Source organism: Polistes fuscatus, unplaced genomic scaffold (genome assembly GCF_010416935.1).
Source record: "Polistes fuscatus isolate 324 unplaced genomic scaffold, CU_Pfus_HIC Scaffold22, whole genome shotgun sequence".
NCBI lineage: Eukaryota > Metazoa > Arthropoda > Insecta > Hymenoptera > Vespidae > Polistes > Polistes fuscatus.
The window spans coordinates 3,216,844-3,239,332 of NW_025113099.1; the positions used below are offsets into that span (position 1 = coordinate 3,216,844).

The window sequence follows — 22,489 nt, forward strand, 5'->3', positions numbered from 1 at the left end:
GCGTCTGCCGATTGCGATTTGTTTGGTTTGTAGTTGTAGTTGTTGTTGTTAATTTTTTTTTTATTTTATTATTTCCCTTTTTATCTTAGTTTCTTCTTCTTTCTAGGGGTTATTTTTTTTCGTTCTTTTTTTTTTTTTTCGATATATTAGATATATTTAGATATCGAACCTCAAAGAAATAAAATCGACGAAAAATGAATAATCGATTCTCATTCGTCGTTCGAGTTTTCGTCGTACTCGAACATATTCAATTCCGGATTGGGTTCTCGCGTTGATCGTCTAATCGCCGAGGCTCGTCATCGATCGGTTCGATGACGGGGCCGTACTCAGAGCCAACCAGCTGATACGTCATGCCCGGAAATCGGTTCGATGCCAGGAAGTCGTTGAAGTTGCGTAGCCGAACCATTTGTCTTGACCGTCATTGAAATCGCTCCGCTTGCAATCATACTTTCTTCCGTGGTCGATGGTGTTAATGGAACGGCACTAACCACCCCTGACAAAACAAATTTATCTTTTTGCTGAACAATCAATTTGAGCGTTTTTTATATCCGAACAATCACTCGTCATGATTGGTGGTCATTTCAAATTCAAGAAAAAATAAATAATTCAAGTTGCTTATGAAGGACCAATTTATATAAAAAGGGTTGAATCATGGTACATGGTGTACCAGTATTGTATTGAAATATTTGTCGACAAAATCGGTATGAATTTTTCAGAAAAGTTAAATATTATTTGATGACGCGTAATTAGTTTTGTTGTAAGATAATACGAGGGATTATTCGAATATTCGAAGAATAGAAAAGAACTAACTTTGGTGTTCGGTAACACTGGTAATTTCAGCGGTATCCAAGCTGGGTTGTTGACTCTGGGTGACTTCGTGTCGTCTCGGGGGTATCGTTTGGGAACCGAGTTCCGGAGCTCTGGTAGGCACGCTGCTGGCTCGTTGCAATTGTTTCTTCGATACTTTGGATAAAAGAATCGAAGTGATGGGTTGCGTGGTACTTTCCATCGTATTCGAATTGGTGCTGGTCATAGTCGGAGTCGATACTCTCGACGCCGAGAACTTTTTACGTTTTTTAGTTAAAGCGGAAACTATAGCCATGCGACTAAAACCATGATGAGTTTCCGATGGGTGATGGGAGTGATGACTGTGATGAGCATGGTGTCTGTGAACCTCGTGACTTCGTTGAATTTCCAAGGATGACTTCGAATCGGTAGAACCTTCCGATCTCGAGCCACCATCTTCCGATCCGGGTGAATACACGGAATCCTCTGAACGAGATCTACCTAATGAAACAAACATAATCTCGACGTTTGACTTTTATTCGAACGATATATGTGTAGGATTCGTGAAAAAATTGGGCCGTTGACTGGGACTCGAACCCGGATCTTCCGCTTTCCGGGCGACTGCTCTTTAACCAATTGAGCTATCCAGGGCCCACCGTCCAATCTCTTCACGAACGCCTACTTAAGTGTTTGGCTTGGAGGTGCTCGCATCCCACATATGAAATATAATAGGAAAAATATATCTTACCGATAAATTTCTTGGAAACTTTGTGAGCTTTCGCAGCTTCGATCAACGTATCCCAACGTTTCTTCTTCGAGCTACTTCTTACGCCACGACTTTGCCTGCACGCGTTACTATGATGCAAACTTTTTTTCGGCATCGTGCCCAAACCAAATATCTCGCTTCTCGTAGAACCGTAAATCTCGTGATGAGAATTTTCCTGTTGTTCTTCCTTCCAAGATGCGATCAATTCCGCGACGGGTTCTAACAAAGTAGAACTGCTACCGGGTTGGGGGGCTATATTAAATCCTTTCATCAAGCGTCGTTCCTTCTGCCGATTCTTCTTACCTCCCGCACCTATGGACAGCTCTTTAAGGCTACCGTCTGTATCGGGGCAAACAGAAAAGAGAAAGTGGAACGTGCTCAAAAAAGGAACTAACTAATCGTGAGACAACGAGAAGCACTCTCAAACGTAACAAACACTTACAAACGTAATACCGAATGGGATATAAATTAAGTGTAAGAAATAAAACAAACAAACACACAGAAATATAATACGAGCAATAAATGAATTAATTAATCTTCCCTAAGAGGGGAATAAATTCCTCACCAGTTCCGGTACCACTCGCCGTAGACGTGTTCATGCCGGAATTTTTCAAAATTTCGATAATCTCGCAACGAAACGCACTTATGTCCTGTTTGATCTCGTTAACGTCGTCCTCTGTCACACCTTCGTTTTCTGCTTTTCTTTGTTCAACGGTCACGTAACGTCTCACCAAATTTCTCATTATACTTTGATAACGAAAATCACGTTGGGATGCTTGCTTAGCTTTTTTCTGAAATAAAAGTGTTTCACGTCGATGAGGAATCGGTTCCAGATCAATTATTTTGTTACCTCGATAACATCATCATCGCTCGACGATTCCCTTTGAAGAGATCCTACGACGATATCGTATATAGTACAAATTTTTACCCTGATCGTTCGCATGTGTTCCTTTTTGGCGGCTCTACTATGACCGCAGAGTTTCCGATAAATCCACAGGCCAACGTACCAAGCGCTCTTTGGTGTCGGAATGATATTGAATGGGGGTGGTACTGTCCCACCTTCTTCGAAATAACTGATCCAAAGTTTGCTCCTGGCGAACTTCCATTCGACATCGGCGCGTTCCTGATACCATTTGCGTTTCACGTTTCATCAAATTATTTAACATTAGTTTCATTAAACATTATATTTTTTCATTTACTCGATATTCTATTTAATAATTCATTTCATTTTTAATTAACAGTACGTTTTACAAGACCTCCCCCCTTCTCTCCCCTCCCCAAGTGATAGTCGAGGTGTTTAATTTCAATTCGTGTTTGTCGTCTGTCAATTATATTGCTAAATATTTTCAACTTTACGTTAATCTTTTGGGACGAATAATTTCTCAACGTGTTATCATTTAAATCGAAAGAAAACCCTCCCTCCCCCTAAGTGATAGTCGAAGTGTTTAATTTCAATTCGTGTTTGTCGTCTGTCAATTATATTGCTAAATATTTTCAACTTTACGTTAATCTTTTGGGACGAATAATTTCTCAACGTGTTATCATTTAAATCGGAAGAAAACTCTCCCTCCCACCCCAAGTGATAGTCGAAGTGTTTAATTTCAATTCGTGTTTCATTTGTCAATATTTTCTACTTTAGCGTTAATCTTTTGGGACGAATAATTTTAAGGTGTTTATCATTTAAATCGTAAGAAAAATGAAATATATTTGTGTTATACTTACGGATATTAATTGATAGGAATGATTCATCATGGCGATTAGAAGATTTAGAAGTACGACGATATTGATTACCGAATAGGTGCCGAACATTAACATACCCCAGAATCTCGTAAACACTTTAATGCCATCCAATTCGAAACTTTCGAGATCTACCAATCCGAAAACAGCCCAGAATAGCGTTTGAGTGGTCTCGAATAAACTGCCAGCATTTTCCAAGTTCTTAATTAATGAAATAGTACTCTTCAAATCTTTCATTCTAATGAATTTTATTTTAATACGTACTTGGCGAATCGTCGCCAAACGATGCAAGCGTTTGAATCCGTTGTAACGTTTGCGTTCAAAGAATGCGGCATTGCTGAAGGACATCTTTTCTTTTCCATATCGGCATAATACCATAAAAGTTGATTCAAACCTAGTCAAATATAACGACGAGTAGAAAGAGAAAGTTTTGGAAAAATGTATGAACGTAATTGGGAACTGAACTGAGGATTTTTCAAACGCGTTGTCAGACTTTTTTAGTCTATCGATTAGGTTTTTTTTTTTTTTCAATTTTCCAAATATATTTTTCGATATAAACGAAAACTGTCAGCCACCACCAGGCTTAGGAATTCCGTGAAAATTAATATCTAAATTTTTGTGTGATTTATTGTGACAACTATTTGCAGCACAATAAATTCAACTTTTATTTTTTATTTTTTTATTTTTTGAATTAAAGTAGTCAGTTCCCAATACAGCGAATATTTATGCGTGTGTGTGTGTGTGTAAGGAGGTACAAGTAAAATAATATCTAAATATATCAGAACTGATATTTTTTTCGACGTTTCCTTGAAAAGATTTGCCATATGTTTCATACTCACCGCAAGAAAAAGCAAACAATACTAGGACGTAGAGAAAGAAGAATTTCATGATATCCATAACCATTCTTGATAATGAAACTTGAAGTGGGCCGAGATGGGGATTTACGGAAAATATGTAAACGAGTTTTAAAGAACTGCAAGGAAGAATAAATACGAATGCATTAGCATATCTTTTTTTTATCAATCTACACCTATACCAAAAATATATACGGTTATTCGATAAATATTCAATTATTAGTTGTGAAATAATATTAGAAAATTACTATGAAATATATATTATAAATAAATAAATAATTGATTTTTTTATCTTATCCAGAAATGTTAATATTTTAATTAAAATTAATTTTAATTAAATAAATAAATAATTGATTTTTTTATCTTATCCAGAAATGTTAATATTAAAATAGTTATAATAGGGAATTCATAACCGTCCAAATTCCCTATTATACCTATTTTAAATAAATAATATTTTTTATAACGATACACGTGAAATTGTTGACTTCGAATGTAAAAACTTTAGAAAAAATCAACTTTTCGACAAGTTCAAATATCAAATATTTCTATTGTATTTCTTAATTAACTTTTTCTACGAACGAATTAACAAATACGATAGAATTCTAATGTAAATAAAATAAAAAAAGAAAAAAGAGAATTTTGTGTTGAATCAAGGAAATAAAAGGTTACCTAAAAATGTTGGCGGCCGAGAATAAGCCTTCGGATATTAGCATTGGATCCCAAGTGTCCCACTGTTCCCGTTGCAATTCTACTGGAAAACCTGGTTCCTGGGCTTCATTTTCTTTTTGTACCCTGTAATACGCGACGACTCTAAGGGCCACCGTGGCAACGTACAAAGAGTTCGTCACAAAATCGATCACGTTCCACATATCGTTGGCGTATTCCTTCAAACCGACGTCCCAAAGTTGTTTAACCTCTGACCAAATCAATCCGGAGACCCATGCTAGTATGAACCTAGGATTATTACAAAAAATTCGAATAAAATGATCTTTTGTTCAACTTCAATTCAATTTCAATCGATAAAAGAATGAAAGAATGAAAGAATAAAAAAAAATGCAAATTTTTTACCACTCAACGATGCTCGGTGCAGCACCCCTTTTAGTCGGTGCCGTATCATTTTCAACAACACTGTGTCCCATCCAATTACCGATCACGCTTTCTATCCTCTGACTGGCTAGAATTAACATAACTGCGAACAAATAAATCAACAATTTCCTATTTACAATATGCATTCAAAAAAAAGAAAATTTAACAACTACTCGGATTCCACGTTCATTTCATTTTCTTTGCAAAACTCGTATTTTACATTAGAAGCACGTCGTTGGATCAAACATTTTCAATCTTTTTTTTCATCAAAACGAGTTACAAAACTCTAATACGTAAACGTGAGTAATATTGTTGTAATAAACATTGAAAACTCGATGAAAGGTCAAAAGAAAAAAAGTAGAGAAAAAAAGTTTATATTAAAAAGAAGAAGAGTGGGAAGAAAAAAAAAATAATAAAAAATATCGATCTCTACGATGATCTCTACGCAGATCGATATTGTTTGGAAGATACGATAAATCGTGAAGAATATTAACCAAAAAAGAATGTAAAAACGTTATTAAATCCCACCACGTGTATGAAAGAGTGGACGGGGTTGGGTGGGTGGGCTGGGATTGGTTTACCGTTTGGTTTACTGTATAAACAAATTCTTTTCTTCTCCCCGACGTTTTTTCGTAGATATAATATTTTATGATAATAAAAAAAAGGTGTGAGTTTCAAAGAAGCACACTTCTGTCGAGTAGTATACAAAAAAGGGGAGAGGGTGATGGAAAAAAACCATTTAGCATTATAATACGTACATAGAAAAGTGAAGTATGATGCCGAGTGACAGATGAACTTGATGAATGGTTTCCTCATAGTTTGACCAATGGTGCTGTGAGGTGCTATGATGTATGCCACGCTGAATAGCGGAAAGAGTAAGCCGATCCTGACGATTTCCATAGCTTGAAGGAGCATGTTTTTCCTACGGAAACCGGGAAGACCCTCGTACCAAATCGATGCGAGTAGTTGCTGAACGTTCGGATGAGCCACGAACTGGAAAGTTCCGAAGCAAACGGGGAAATTTTCCGAAGGGTATCGTGTTTTCTCTTTCTCTTTCTATTTCTTTTTTTTCTTTTTGAAGTTATACTTCTTTTGGCGCGTTGGGGAAAATTTAATGGGAGTGATTTTGTTCCGAGCGACACGAAAAAACGACACCATGAAGTTTGTCGATATTTAACGACGCGCGGCAATGCGATTTCAAGTATACGGCATGAAGTTGTCTTCTTTTCTTCTTCCCCCCCTTTTTTTCTCAAGCGGGTCACCCATCCAAGTACTAATCGTACTCAGCGCTGCTTTACTTAAATATTTGAGCGGGAATTAGTGCTATCACAGCGCCATGACGGTTGACGCGTGAAGTAATTCAATATATCTCTCTTATATTAATGTGGACTGATACCTATATTATGATATTTTATTATTCTTTCTAATATATATAATATATCGATAATAAATTTAAATTAATAATAATAATAATAAATTTTTTTTGTTAAGTTATTTTTGAGGTTATTGAGGTTATGTTCGTTTTGGTACGGCAAAGAAGTATAACTTCTTACGTGCGTACATAAGTACACACACCAGTTTTTTTTTTTTTTTGGCAAACACATACATCGAACCACCAATTAGCATAATTAATAATAATTTGTGTTTGTTTATTCTACTCTATGGGGTAAATTGTTTTTTTTTCTCTCTTTCTTTCTCTTTCTTTCTCTTTCTCCCTTTTTTCATCGATCAAAGGTACTTTTTAACGAATCGACGCAAAAGAAAAAGAAAGAGGAAGGAGGGAGGAGAGGTAGGAGAAATAATGAGTCACAATTAATAAATAAAGCAGATAGTACGACGGAAAATTTACCTTCTTTTGTCGAAGTTTTATCGCCAATTTCAAACGATTCAGGTGCATTCTCTCGCCGTGTTCGAATGCTGGTCCCTTTGGATCGTGATTTAATAGAACTTCCAATTCGTAGGAACTTCTCGTGTGATCTAGCAAAGCCGTTGCAAAATCTTGACATTGTCTTCTGAGTTCCTGCCGAATATTCACGTATACTTTGAAACTTTTTAACTTTGTTCAATTTTATTATTAATTAGATATGCACATTTAATGCAACGATAAAAATTCATCAATTTAATATTTAATTAATTTAATATTAATTTAATATTATTTAATTCATCAATTTAATATTTAATTTATTTCTTTATTTATTTATTTAATAATAATCATTCTAAAAATCAATAGCTTTAAAAATTAATTACAAATGATAAAACATGTATAACAAAAATTATTCTTATCGTATTTTTACAGACAAAAAGTAAATAATTGTAACTATCACATAATTATCAGCATACACACTTACGTACGATATATATTATAATAAAAATACAATAAGACGAATTATATGACGAGTTATATGAGCCTAACATGGGAACAATTATTATTTTGTTTTGATCAAACTTTTCTATTTTTTCTTACAAATAAAAATACTTTTTTATTTTTATTTTTTTTTTTAATTGAAAATCAAAACTTAATACCCACGTATACGCGTACATATATTTATAATTATTTATAATTATTGTTATTTTCTTTCGATCAAACTTTTCTATTTTTTCTTACAAATAAAAATACTTGTTTATTTTATTCTTTTTTTATTTTTTTATTGAAAATCAAAACTTAATACCCACGTATATTACATTCTACACTCATATAGGTGCATGTACGTACATATAACGTTTATACATATTCCCTTTTGTAGTTTCCATTCGAATGCAGTAGGAAATTCAAACCAACCGCAATATCCAACGAGAAGTTCAGGTACGCTTCCTTAATCGTTTTACCGATTCCCTTACGAATTGGCAGACGATCGAATTTCGATCACGTGCTTAAGAATATAACAAAACCGTCTCACCCTCCCTCCCTCCCTCCCTTCCTCCCTTCCACCCTGTTTCCCTCCCTGATCGTCGACGTGTCATCCTGGGAAAAGACTCGGAACGAAACATTGCTAGTTCGAGCAGAAATTTTACAAATTGTTCTTCCACCAAGATCTTTCTTATTGTGCAACCCTTTGTGTAAACTTATATATGAATGTATGTATGTGTACGTGTGCATTTATAGTCAACGATTCGTGTAATCTATTCACACTAATCATTGGGAAATCGAGTGAGAAATTCGGTCAAACGTGTTCGTCTTCATTTACAATTTTCTTTCTTTCTTTCTTTCTTTTTTATTTTTTTTTATTATTATTATTATATACTTCACATATAATTATGCTTTAATTAATGCAGGATATTGTTGATATACGTAAATAATTAAATATACTTATTTATAAGTATATTATATATATTTATATTATTTTATTTATATTTATTATATTTATTTATTTTATTATTATTATTTATATATATATATTTATAAGTATATGTACAATATATTATTTATGCATGTGTATATGTGTACTTTGGAAAGAGAAACTTTGCAGAGGATACTTCGTTGATCTACATACGTGCATACATAATTTATATACATACATATATACATACATATATACACATACATCATACATATACGTAAACTTTGGCTTGTAAATTTCACGAGTCGAGTTATTAGAAAAGAAGAAAAAAAAATTATGAAAACGCGAGAGTTTCACGTTGGGGAAGAAGTAGCGCATCTAATTTCCCCGATCTAAGCAATAAAACTCGTGCACTACACCTAGCATATAGGGTGTGTTCTAATACACCAGTTTCATGCTCCTCCTCCTATACACCTTCGACATATTTTCGGGCAGCCTGCCAATGCCAACGTTTACAACATCAAAGCGATATTTCGAACGTGGCCAAATATTTGCCGACGCGTGTGAGAAAAAAGAGAAAAAGAGGGAGAGGGAGGGGGAGAGAGAGAGAGAAGAGAGGGGTGAAAGGGTGGGGGAAACTCACGAATATGATCTCGGTGATTAGAACTTTTAACCAGATATTAACATCCAAACGAGATGGTATGTAAGTAGTACACCCCATTACACCCCCTCCCCCCTCCCCATGTGAGTAGTACACCCACCTTACTTCAGGTACACGCGAATCATTATTTGAGCCGTTTATTTTGAAAGTGGCCTAACTCCATATAACCTTAAATTGAGATATTTAAAGGTTTGCGTTTCAATGCAATTAAAAATATACGTAAAGAATAACAATGAGTTATGTTGCTTAAGTGTATCTAAAGGTGTTCAATTTACAGTTCCTATTAAAATAATGGCAATTATTAAGTGAATAATATGCGTTTTCTTACCAAGAATGGAGTTAGGCCACTTTCAAAATTAACAACCAGATTCGTTATAAAATTTGAAGGAACCGAAGTCCATTCAACATAATTTAAGATGCTTCAAATTGCGAAAAAACAATACTTGTTTTATTTTACATATCTTTGTAACACTTTGAAAACATAAATTATGCGATTCAAAATATTTTGTACAAACATAAATTTCAAAACAATTTTCTACTCATCTACATTTTGTGTATGTGAAAGGGATTTAAAGAAATCATGATGTTCCGGTGGTATATATCGTAATAAGTCAATTATGTCCTTGAATTTCGCGGTTGTAATTTGTCTTATATTTTATACAGTGGTGTCAATACAATATTTTCGAACTTTCTTGGTCTACCCCGACGTGGTATTAAATTCAGGACTTTCAAATTTTCGTTCTCATTCGTTGATGTCTTATAGAAAATCTTATTCATTTTTGACAAAACGCATCCAACATATTTTTAACCAGTTTATTGGTTCTCCGTTAGAATTCTTGACCCTTTTAAAAATTGCTTCTTCTAATAATTTTGTTGATACAAAATCTTCTTGTCTCATTTCATGTACAATAAAGTTATTACTTTTCCGACACTTTTTGATAATATTGTAATACTCTCGGGGGACAAACAGTAAATTATTTTTTTTAATGCCATTTCTACCACACCAAAATCTCTACTCCTAATGGAGTTAGGCCACTTTCAAAATAAACGGCTCATTTTATTAATTTCACGATAAAACATACTTCGGCAAACTTTAGAATTTGCCACGAATTTTCTTTCCGACTTTCCTCGAATATTTCAATCGAACTTACTTTAAATGTTTATCGATTCGTCGAGATCGAGATTCGTATGCGATGAAAAAAAATAAAAGGAAACAATTTTTCTTTTTACGACGAAATTGAATAGAAGTGTTTAAGTGTGCTTGTATAAAAATTGAAAAACAATTATTAAAACAAAATATAATAAATCAATTTTAAATATAAATAAATGTTAACTGAATATATGTAAGTGAGATTGAGAAATTTTAAAATTATTAAAAAAATAATTTCTACGTAAAATCATAGAAAAAAAATGAATTCTATTTCAGGATTAAAACTTTTCAACTCATTATCAAATATGCACGCACACACATACGAGATGCATAAGTAACGAAATATAAAAATAAGAGAATAAAATCTTGGAAGAAAAAAAGAAAAAACAAAAAGAAATGTAATTACTTTTACTATTGTTTTTTCTTTTTCTACTTGATTTTTTTTCTACTTATCGAAGTTAACGAAGGTGGAAGGAAGAAGGTTACCAAGAGAGGAAGACGGATGAAATGCAAATAGAATGGCGAGAGGACGATAAAATTAAAAGCTCACGGATGAATGTGCCTTTGGGTCTTCTTAGCTAGTTCTCGAGTAAAGGAATACGTATTACTAAGGTGATACAGATAGGTATATATATATACACATATACAGGTATACAGAAAGGTGGTTTCTCGCCATCGACTTCTCTATTTCTTATCCTCACCCAATCCTTCCCCCTAAAACTCCTCCTGAAACCTCCCGTAACCCTCCTACGTTAACCTATCTTATCCAATTTCAAGCTAAGAATTTATTCTCGTCGTTAAGAATTACTCGGCAATAGAAAAAAATAAGGAAAAAGAATTCGACCATCAGCCAACCAACCACCGCCAATTTCATTCCTCGTAGATCACCAACAACACAATCATCCCATCCAATGAGCGATATTTAAAATAATTTAAGATAATTAAAAATCAACTTTTCTCTTACATTGGATTGAAATATTTATTTATTTATCGATCAATCGAAATTTAATCAATCGTGTTATCTCTGATTAAAACTTTGGAAGTAGGTATAACGAATTAGTTTGTTTTTATTTAACCCCTTGGGTACATTTGACGTCTGAGACACGTCATTCACTTTTTTTCCCTAGGAGCAGATGACGTGTCTAAGACGTCAAACCAAAAATTAAACTTTTAGGTACAATTTATTTCATTTAGTTTTATTTCGTTGTTATTAATTTATTTTTGTTTTGCAATTCTAATTACTTGAAGACATCTTAATACTACATATGTCACCAATATTTTAGAAATAAATACATTCTTACCTAAAATGTATTGCCTTTACATACTACTCCAAGCAACCAAAAATTAATTCCGTACCACATGCAAATGTTTTCTCGAATAAATCCGTACCCAAGGGGTTAAGAAAATGAACATTCTAATTAGGGTAGAAAAATAAAAAGAGAGAATTTTCATTAACGTTGCGACAAAAGTTCAAGATAAGATAAATAATATTGACCGGGTGGGTGGGAAATAAAGTGAGCAAAGAAGAGTACGATTACAAAGATAATTTACGTTTAACAAAGAAAGGATAAAAAAGGGTGGGCGTGGGTGGGGGGAGGCGGAGGTGGGAGGGGGGGTAAAGAAACGATAGAACGATACGAAAAATAGGATTCGTAAATGTTTAATAAACTCGGTTATAAAGATCCTTTGATGAAAAATTGAGTACACCAACAGATACACACACACACATATATATATACATTTATATACAAGAGGAATACTAAGCTTATCGAAGCGTTGATAAACGAGTGTAGAAGAATGAAAGAAAGAATGAAAGAAAGAAATAAAAAGGAAAGAAACTTACTAGAGTAACACAAAGAGAGAAAGAAGGGAAGAAAATGGCAGGAGTATCGGAAAAATGTGTGTGTGGGTGCGTTCTGTAGGATGGTGGCGTTGCTCGAGTCTCGATTTGCTGCTCCAGTAAACACGTCTTTTCTCTTCATCATTGTGTCGCAAGCACATTTACACGTTTGTTATTTCCCCCTTCGCGAGTTTATAGGTCAGTTTGTACTTTCTTAATCAGTATACCTATTCCTTCTTCTTTTTCTTTTTCTTCTACTTTTTTTTTTTTATTTTTATTTTTGTTATTCGTTCATTCGTTTTCACGTGTACGTCGCACACGTGCATGAATGTATTTTTTCTTTCTTTTTTTTTTTTTTCTATTATTTCTCGTACAGAAAAGGATTACAGGAATGACACGACTTTTAAAGGTACGCATAAAATGTTGGATAGATCGATGAATTTGTACACGTGTATGCACTCGTATGCATGTATGTTCTCTGTGTTTGTTGGAGTGTCTGTGTGTGTGTGTGTGTGTGTATGTGTGGACGAAAAGAAACAGCAAAGTATGGAAACTATAAAGCACTTCACTTTTCGTCGGCAGCCTCCTGCTGGTATTCTACTCGTGGTACTTGATTTATGCTTCTATAAATCAAAAGTTGCCGGGACTCGTGGCGAGCTCTTAAACTTCCGCCACTTAAGAATAAGAAAGAGAGAAAGAAAGAATGAAAGAGAAGGAGAGAGAGAGAGAGAGAGAGAGGGGTAGGTGCAATTTCATAGCACGTGCGGTGACGCTTGACCTCGACAAGAAAACTTGGATTTAAGATGAAAAAGAAAAGAAAAAAGGAAGAAGTATCGAGTCGTCCTTGAGTGTAGTATTACTCTTTTGTTATTCGTCGTATAAATTGACGAAGAAAAATATAAATTGCATCGATATTTATTTTTCTATATCGATTTTGTTCATTCTTTTTCTAATTCGATCAACTTAACGAATTCAAATGAAAGATAAACGAAAAAAAAATGAAATGCTTACGGAAATACTTTTTATTTATTTATATATATTTATACAAAAGGAAAATAAGAAAATTATAAATGTAAATGAAATTATATTTTCGTTAACATTTGTCACGTTATACGAGTGACATTGTTAATTGGCTATTTTAATTTAATGCGTCGTAAACACACACAGGGTGATAAATAAAAAAAAGGATCCGCTCAGTGGCACGCTCGAGGGAATTAAAAAAAATGTCCTTTCAACGTTTTATCCTAAAATTAACCCTTTAACTAGAAAATAAATTCATCGTATATTATGCGTTATATTTATACGCATAATATTCTTATTTTTTTTAATTATACTTTATATTTATATAAATTATTATAATTATATAAAATTATTATATATTAATAGTTAATTATTATTTATATATATTATATTATTTATTATTAATATATATTATAATTTAATATTTATATAAATTATTATAAGTATGTGTAAAATAATTTGATGTAAAACAACATGAACGAAAGTACGCGGCATTTGTTCACACAATTTCTTTAATATATAAATAATAATATATAATAATTTAATATATAAATTAATAGAAGTACGTGTAAAATAATTTGATGTAAAACAACATGAACGAAAACACGCGGCATTTTTTCACATAATTTCTTTCTTCTTTTCTTTTTTTCTGTTTCAATCAAATCATAAAAAGCGAACGTGAAATATTAGTCCCTCTCTCTATTTTTCTATTTCTCTATAGGAATAGAAAAAATAAAAGGAGGAATAAAAGCAAGCTCTGGAGTGGTCGAAAGAAAAGAAATGGAACTTGTCAAAGGTGATGTGTTATTTTCTGTTTGTTTTGTTTGATTCTTTACTTCGTATCTCTAAGAATTCTCTCGTCTCGTTTATTCCTATATTTTATCTCACCTGATATTCGCACTTGAACTCGTGCTCGAGGAAAGAGAGTCGACGTAATTCCCAGGAGAGTTCAAAGGCCGTCAGAATGGGATCCTTGGAGGACAATGCTATCAAAGAGGGTGATGCCAGGGCACGGTAGGCATTTATTCGACTCCTCGAATGCCTCAGGGAATCCTCCAGTCTGGACGTCACGCATTCGTCACATCTGAATCAATAAAATTATGTGTTTTTTTTTTTTATATTGTAGGATTCGTGAAAAAATTGGGCCGTTGAACAGACTGAACCGGGACTCGAACCCGGATCTTCCGCTTTCCGGGCGACTGCTCTTTAACCATTGAGCTATCCAGGGCCTACCGTCCAATCTCCTCACGAACGCCTACTTAAGTGTTTGGCTTGGAGGTGCTCGCATCTCACATTCTACCCCCCTCGCAACTTACATTCGACCCCGAATGTTCGTCATTTCGACATCTTATAAATCTTTTTCAACGAACCGACAAACCAAAAACTGTGTCCAACCTCGATCTTTAATACAGACTTAACCAACGCTGTATAACTTAAACGAGGGTGCTACACACTATTTCGCGCGACACGAAAATTGTCAAAATATTCCCAATCTCGATCTTTAATACAGGCTTAACCAATGCTGTATAACTTACACGAGGATGGAAAACCTCTTCCCTGAACGCATTGCTGTCTAAAGGCCGTCTTTGCCTAGTTCCCCAGCCAACCGTTCACGTCGCCACTATACGTAAGATGTCGGCCTAACCTCTCTTTGATAGATGTTCAATTAATTATTTTTCCCTAATTATTGCCCGGTCGTAGAAGTGTGACACGAAGCAAACCTCCATCCCGGCTGAGCCCCCAAAATGTAGGATTCGTGAAAAAATTGGGCCGTTGGACAGACTGGACTGGGACTCGAACCCGGATCTTCCGCTTTCCGGGCGACTGCTCTTTAACCATTGAGCTATCCAGGGCCCACCGTCCAATCTCCTCACGAACGCCTATCTAATTGTTTGGCCTGGAAGTGCTCGCATCCCACAATATATTTTTTTTTTTTTATATTTATTATTTTTAATTTTATATTTATTTTTTTTCTCTGTTCTTCTTTCCTTTCTTTTTCAAATACAATTTCCAAATAGATTTGATTTCTTTTCATTCGGTTAGTTAGGTTGGTTGGTTTGTTTTTCGTACGTTTGTTTGTCCGTCCTCTGTTCCTCATATCAAATTGTAATAAAAAAAAAAAATTTTAAATAAAGTAAAAAACTCACCCACAACGAACGTCGTGTGGCATTGGCAGAGTTGATCCACGATCTAAAAGGATCTTGATGATCTCGTAGTTGTCTCTGTGAGCGGAGAGGATCAACGGTGTGATATCCGGCGTGAACGTTGCGGTATCCGGCGGTAGAGCTTCCCAACTCTGCTTTTCAGGTACATTATAATGTTATTTTCGTTAGAATAAATCTAACTTCGTGATATGAATTACTATCAACTCGTATAAACTAACCATTCGTGAAAGTGACGAAATGTAGATTCGAATTATTCGGGATTTTTCTTTCATCCTTTGAAAAATATTACCATCGTGCAATGTCATCTTGATTAAAAGTATTTTTAGTGTTGCTTGAATTTTAATTCAATTTTTGTTTGTTTTAATACACTCTTAATAAAATAATAAAATAATAAAATTAATAAAATAATTATTAAAATATAAATAATACTTAATAAAATAATTTTTGTATTCGTTTTAAATATACTCTTTTGCAATGAGTATTATTATTTTGATTAACGTTATTTTTTTTTCTTTTTTCATTAATTTTCATTTGATCCAATACTTTGAAAACAATCTATCTATGTATTTTATTTTTAAATATACACGTTAAAGAATTATTTATGCGATATTGCTATTTTTTTTATAATTAAGTATTGAATTAAATTAACTTGAAACACGTACTACTCTCCTGCAATGATTGTAGTAGTATTCTCATAAATGTGAAAGTTAATCTTTTTCGTTTAGTAAATTTGATATTTTCATTTCTGTTTTATTTCGTTTGCTTTATTGTTCTATCAAATGAAATTACGTTCTTGTTAGAGTATAAAATTTATTCCGATCGATACTGTGTCATTTTGACGAATGCTTGAAATAACTAAAACTACAAACAAACAAAAACAAACAAAAAAAGAAACAAAAATACTTCGATCATAAATACGTAGCTTTATTATATTAAACGTGAACATTTATTAAACGTGTAAATTAATTCGATGCATTTTATTTTTCAAACGATCCGTTTGAATGCAACATTTTCTTCAACAGTTTTCTAATTTTGAATTTGAAACAATCAAAACACAATCCCAAACCTCGTCCCGTTGAAAGATTTTCAAATCAAATAAAAAAAACAGCAGAAAAAAAAATAAAAAGAAATAACAATGCACCGAATTAATTTCGTTTGAATGCAACATTTTCTTCAACAGTTTTCTAATTTTGAATAACAATCAAAACACAATCCCAAACCTCGTCCCGTTGAAAGATTTTCAAATCAAATTAAAAAAAAAAAGAAATAATAATGCACCGAATTAATTTGCACGACAGATCAAAGATTTCTACATTAAATATTTGAAGAGAGAATATAAATCAGGAAAAAAAAAGAAATCATCCCTGAGAGGAGGAAAAAAGAATAAAAAAGAAAAATAGAAACTAAAATATCAAAAACCTTTCGGTTTCGATATCTGACGATCGGATAGAAAGATAAGAAAATGAATAAGGTGAATAAAATCGAGTAATAGGATAAATCGTTATATTAATTAGACGATACCAAACGAGGAATAGCTTTCATCGTAACCATCCAATTTTCGAAGACATAATGAATTCGTTTCTAACTGCGAATCTCATCCCGTTTTACCAAGAAAGAGGAGGAGGGGAGAAGGGGGAGTGGGTGGGTGGGTATCATTCACGAACTTCTAACGTAAGCCGATTCCTCGTTAAAGCCGATTAAACTTTCAACCAGAATTTACCCGAGTTTCTTTTATACCATTTTTAATATTTTTTTTCCTTATATATTTTTCTTCCTTCTTCCTATCTCTCTTTCTCTCTCACTCACTCTCTTTTATCTATTCGTCTATCTCTTATGGTATCTACGAATTGCACGTCTGCTCTGAGAAGGACAGATTTAATTCGACAGAATTTCACAATCTAAATCATTAATCGTTTCTTTCAATCATTCATTCCTTCTATGTTCTTACAATAATAGATGAAAGAGAAAAAGATAGAGAGAGAGAGGGAGGGGGTGGGAAACAGGGTGAGAGAATGATAGAAATAAACGAAATTCTAGTTTCGATTGAAAGATAAGTTAATCGGTATACCAAGCACGCGGATCGAATAAAGCTATGAAGCACGGATCCCAAAAAAAGCAAAAGAGAAAGAGAGAGAGAGAGAGAGAAAGAGAGAGAGAGAGAGTATCGCACGTGCTCTCCTCATTACCCCCTCGTACGTGACTGTAACAGTTTTTATATATATTTCTCTCTTTTTCTTTCTCTTTATTTTCGTTTCTCTCTCTTCTTCTTTCTTTCTTTCTTTCTTTTATGGATTTTTTTTCGATTTATTCGATACCCAAAAAACGACGTCGTTCAGAGAAACGTATTTTACTTTCCTTCAATTAGAAGCTACGGGATACGATATTGTAAAAGAATATTTTCTATTTTAAACGGAAATAGATTTATAGGAAATTATTTAGAAAAGTTTATAATTATTATTAATTTTGGATAATATTGGTAATATTTGATCACTTTTGTAAATATATATATTTATATATTTATATGTACGTTATTTAATGCTGAAATTTGTATCACAATGTGATCAATTAATAATGGAAGATTTGATAATTTTCAAAATTATTACAAATTTTATATCAATAATAAATTTAATAATATTTTATATATATATATATATTTATTAATACGTTATTTAATGCTAAAATGTGTGTCACAATGTGATCAATTAATAATGGAAAATTTGATAATTTATTATTAATTATTTATATTATTTATTATTATAATTTATTATTATATATTTATATATAATAATAAATTTAATAATATTTTATATATATATATATTTATTAATACGTTATTTAATGCTATAACTTGTGTCACAATGTGATCAATTAATAATGGAAGATTCGATAATTTTTTAAAATTATTACAAATTTTATATCAATAATAAAAAAATAAAATATATATATATATAATAAAAACTTTTGGACAACACTATAAAAACTTTAATAATTACACGTGTTGTTTTCCCATGCGCAAACGCGATTGGTCAAAAATGTATGTACGTTGAAAGTTTTGTTTCGGTCTAAACTCTTTTATTACTTTACTTTTAACATTCTACTCCCAAGCCCAATGTGATTTGTAGTTTCGAGAGTGTTTTAAAAGCTTAACTTTTTCCTTTCTTTTTTTCTTTTCTTTTTTTCCTTTTTCTTCGAAATAAAATTGAGAAAGAGAGAAAGAGAGAGAGACGAAATTCTATGGAATAAATGAATCGATACGTACATGAGGATCACCGTCCTTATGATAAACTTCCTCGTGATCAAGAAGAACTTCAACAGCTTCTACAAATTCCTCCGAAATTGCATGAAGCAATGCATCCTTCGTGTCAACTTTGTGCTCGATCAACCATTCCACCATTTCGAGATTTTCATTGTCAATTGCCATCAATAGAGCTGATCTTCCTAAAGGATCCACGCAGTTGATGTTCAATTCTGTCTCGTGTGCACTTTGAAGCATTCTTTAACAACAAATATAAGAATATTATTATTATTCAAAACAATTAATAAAGTAAAATTATTAAAAAACGAAACACACCGATAAAAAGAATGAAAAAAAAATCAGTAAAATATTATGGGAATGAATAAAAAATTCGTGGGTTTAATCAAACGTGCATTTAGTGCATTTACTTTGAAACTGCATAAAGAATTGTATTTACGTAAAATTTATTTTCAATTAATATTCATATGAACACGCATGAACTTTTAATTGCAGCTTAATGTAATAAAAGTAAAACAAATGTTTCGTTAAATCGTTTCATATCTATATTTGATAATATTATATTGATAATAATTATATTTATAACAATAATTTAAATATATTTATAATAATAATAAATAATAATAATTTAAAATAATTATATATATATATAAATATTATTATATATATTTTATTATTATTATATTATTATATTTATTATTATATATTATTATTATAATATTATATTATTATTATTATTATATAATATATTATATATATATAATATAAATAGATATATATAATAATAATTTTAATTCAGCCTAATAATTATATTTTTATATTATATTATTATATTATTATTTTATAGTTTTTTATTAAAAAGGAAAACAAATGATTCGTTAAATCGTTTCATATCTATATTTGATAATATTATATTTATAATAATAATAAAATAATAATAATTTTAAATAAATATATTTGATGATAATAATAATAATAATAATATATTTGTATTATATACATATATTATATAATAATATAATAGTAATATATTTGATAATAATAATAATTTTAATTGCAGCCTAATATAATAATAGGAAAAACAAATGTTTCGTTAAATTTTAATTATATCAAATTTTCTTTTTTCTGTACTTTTGTTACAATTAACGAAAAACGAATGTTATTAAAATTCCTTCTCGTTAAATTGTTAAGAAATTTTCCTATTCCCTTTGCAATTGTTTTAAACAATTATCTCTCTCTCTCTCTCTATCTTTCCATTTCTCTTTGGAAAATGAAATTGCGTGGATTAGGAAAGCTCATTATGCAGTTTAATCGTCGCTAATTGCTTTAAGACGAACGAGTAGGCCGTAAATGATTATTGAAAGCTTCCGAACGAAGTTCTTCTTCCTAAGTTCGACCTTGTCCCAAGAATAATTAATGTTCCCTGTCGTAGCCAACGACGAAATGGTGGCGAGCCACGTGACACTTGATTTTATTCTTCAACGTGGGCGAAAGAAAGCTCACGAAGAAGACGAGAAAATGTGGAAAACGCTTCTTCGGTGGCTAATTACTTTTAGAGCCTTTTCCTTTTATGCTCGTAACAGGAGAAATGAAGATTAAAAAAAACGAAAAGAAAAGAAAAGAAAAGAAAAGAAAGGAAAATAAAGAGACGATGAAGAAGAAGAAGAAGAAGAAGAAGAAGAAAAGAAGAAACGAGAGGAAGATAAATCGATCCTGACATTAATCTTCCCCCTCCCCCTCCCACTCCTACTTCTCCTCTTCCCCTCCTACTTCTCCTCCTCCCCTTCTTATTAATTTTAATTATTAAAAAGAATAATAGAATGCCCCAAGGAACGATGATAAAACCGCCAATGATTTTCTTTTTCTTTCTTTTTTATGGTGGATCGTTTCAACGGATTATACGGTTGACAGAATACAAAGAGACAGTGTGTGTATGTGTAAGAGAAAGATTGTGGTCCTCTACTCGTGAACGTGTCAACGCTCTTGTGTATATAAGTGTGCACGAGAGAGAAACACGCGAGCATGTTCACAAATAGAGATAACGAGGGAACAATCGAATCCTTAATTTCACGGGGTGGGATACGCAAGAGTGTATTGAAGAAGGGGGTTAGGGGTGGGTGGTAGTATCCATGTGATTCGTATCACACGTATACTAACTTAAATCGAAAGTGTGCATGTGTGAGAAAGAGAAAGAGGGAAACTGCAAAGGGGAATGTACGATCATTTGCTGAACTGTCCTCTTGTACGAGATGAACAAGAGAAAAGGAAGAAAATAAAACAAAGCAAAACCCGATACGCTCATACGAGGATAAATCTGCGAGGAATAAGATTGAAAAAAAAAAGAAAAAAATTAGGTTTCATATAAATTCATTCGTAACGAGATATCATAAAATAATTGAAATTCCATTTGACATTTTTTTTTAAATAATCCTCGATGATAAGCTCGATAACTGGCTGCTTTTTATCTTATTTCAATCGACCACACCACGCTTGGATAATAAAACCGAAGAAAGTGAATTGAAACGCGCGTGTAAGAATGCATTTAAAAAAGATTATGCAATGAAAATGATATAATAATTTCATTCGCTGATATTCGATGATAAAAATTCCATTGGTCGTTGTATCGGGGTGTAGCGAATAAAACGTTCGATTACCAGTCGTTTTGGTTTTCCTTTTTTTTTTTTTATTTTTTTTTTGTTAAAACGTTCCATTAAAAAAAAAAAAAAAGAAAAACAGATAAAAAAAAAGGGGGATTCAGTTCGCAATTCGGAAACGTATTTCATTGGTCCGAACAGTGGAAAAGGTAGAGGAAAATCGGACTATGTAAATCGGTCGTCCGTGGTGGTTGTAATGGTGGTAGTGGTGATGGTGGTGGGTGGTGGTGTTCCCTGGGGACGATGTTACGTGACAGAATAATTTACCGGAAGCGGTAAATTATAATCAGTAGTCCTAGAACGTATATGATGTATAGTATATACTGTGTTCTGTGTTGATAATAATAATAATAATAATATAAGTGCATTATATTTAAGAGATTTCGTAGGAAGAGCCGTGTTTTGTTTTGTTGCTCGCTTTAACCATAATTACGCTTGAGAAAAGATTACGCGAGTGGACTCGAAAACTAGACTTGAAAACTGGACTTGACAAATTTTTTCTTCCACCCCCGCCCTCTCCCCCTCTCCCGAGAAAAAATATAAAAAATATATTACATTATGATACATTATAAAACGAAGGAAACAAAAAAATAGAATAAAATAAATTTAGTTGAAAATAAGAAGAACTGGGTTGTCGGAGGAAGAAGAAACGATTCACTCTGTTGATGAAATTTCTTAACTTGCCTTCTCACGGATGCCACGTCACCGCGTTCTACCGCAAGCAAATATTTTTTCTCTTGCATGGAAAGACTCGTCATTTCCTGGTGAGGTCTGACCACGTTTTCCTCCTCCATCATTCCGTGGATGCTGTGCCTCTGAAATGAACACGAACAAAATGACTGATTCATATAGTATAATATGGAATTTTTATTTTTATATTCGTACCAAGAAAAAAAAAGAAAGTCTCTTTACCACTTTCTTTTTTATTATTTTTTTATATATTTATTATTTATTATTTTATTTTATTATTTATATATATATATATAATTAACAGTGTTATATCATATTATATTTATATAATATAATATATAATTTAAAAATAATGTAATAATTAAAATATTAAATTAAGCAACGATATTCTTTTTATTATTTTTTATATATTTATTATTTATTATTTTATTTTATTATTTTTATATATTTATTTTTATATATATAATTAACAGTTACATCATATTATATTTATATAATATAATATATAATTTAAATAATGTAATAATTAAAATATTAAAATAATAAGCA

General features: G+C 32.2%; 1 protein-coding gene across 2 annotated transcripts; it reads right to left on the reverse strand.

The window, feature by feature from the left end:
- Positions 1-132: 132 nt before the first annotated feature.
- LOC122517960 (transient receptor potential-gamma protein) lies at positions 133-22,065 on the reverse strand (the record flags this gene model as incomplete). Of its 2 annotated transcripts, none has more annotated exon segments than XM_043636598.1 (16): positions 133-493; positions 811-1,287; positions 1,535-1,864; positions 2,118-2,343; positions 2,481-2,675; positions 3,275-3,470; positions 3,554-3,683; positions 4,129-4,262; positions 4,813-5,097; positions 5,212-5,332; positions 5,988-6,222; positions 7,079-7,249; positions 14,067-14,262; positions 15,326-15,474; positions 18,603-18,837; positions 21,935-22,065. In XM_043636598.1, coding segments are annotated over 16 exon segments (3,378 nt in total), but the record flags the coding sequence as incomplete, so codon positions are not given.
- Positions 22,066-22,489: the final 424 nt, after the last annotated feature.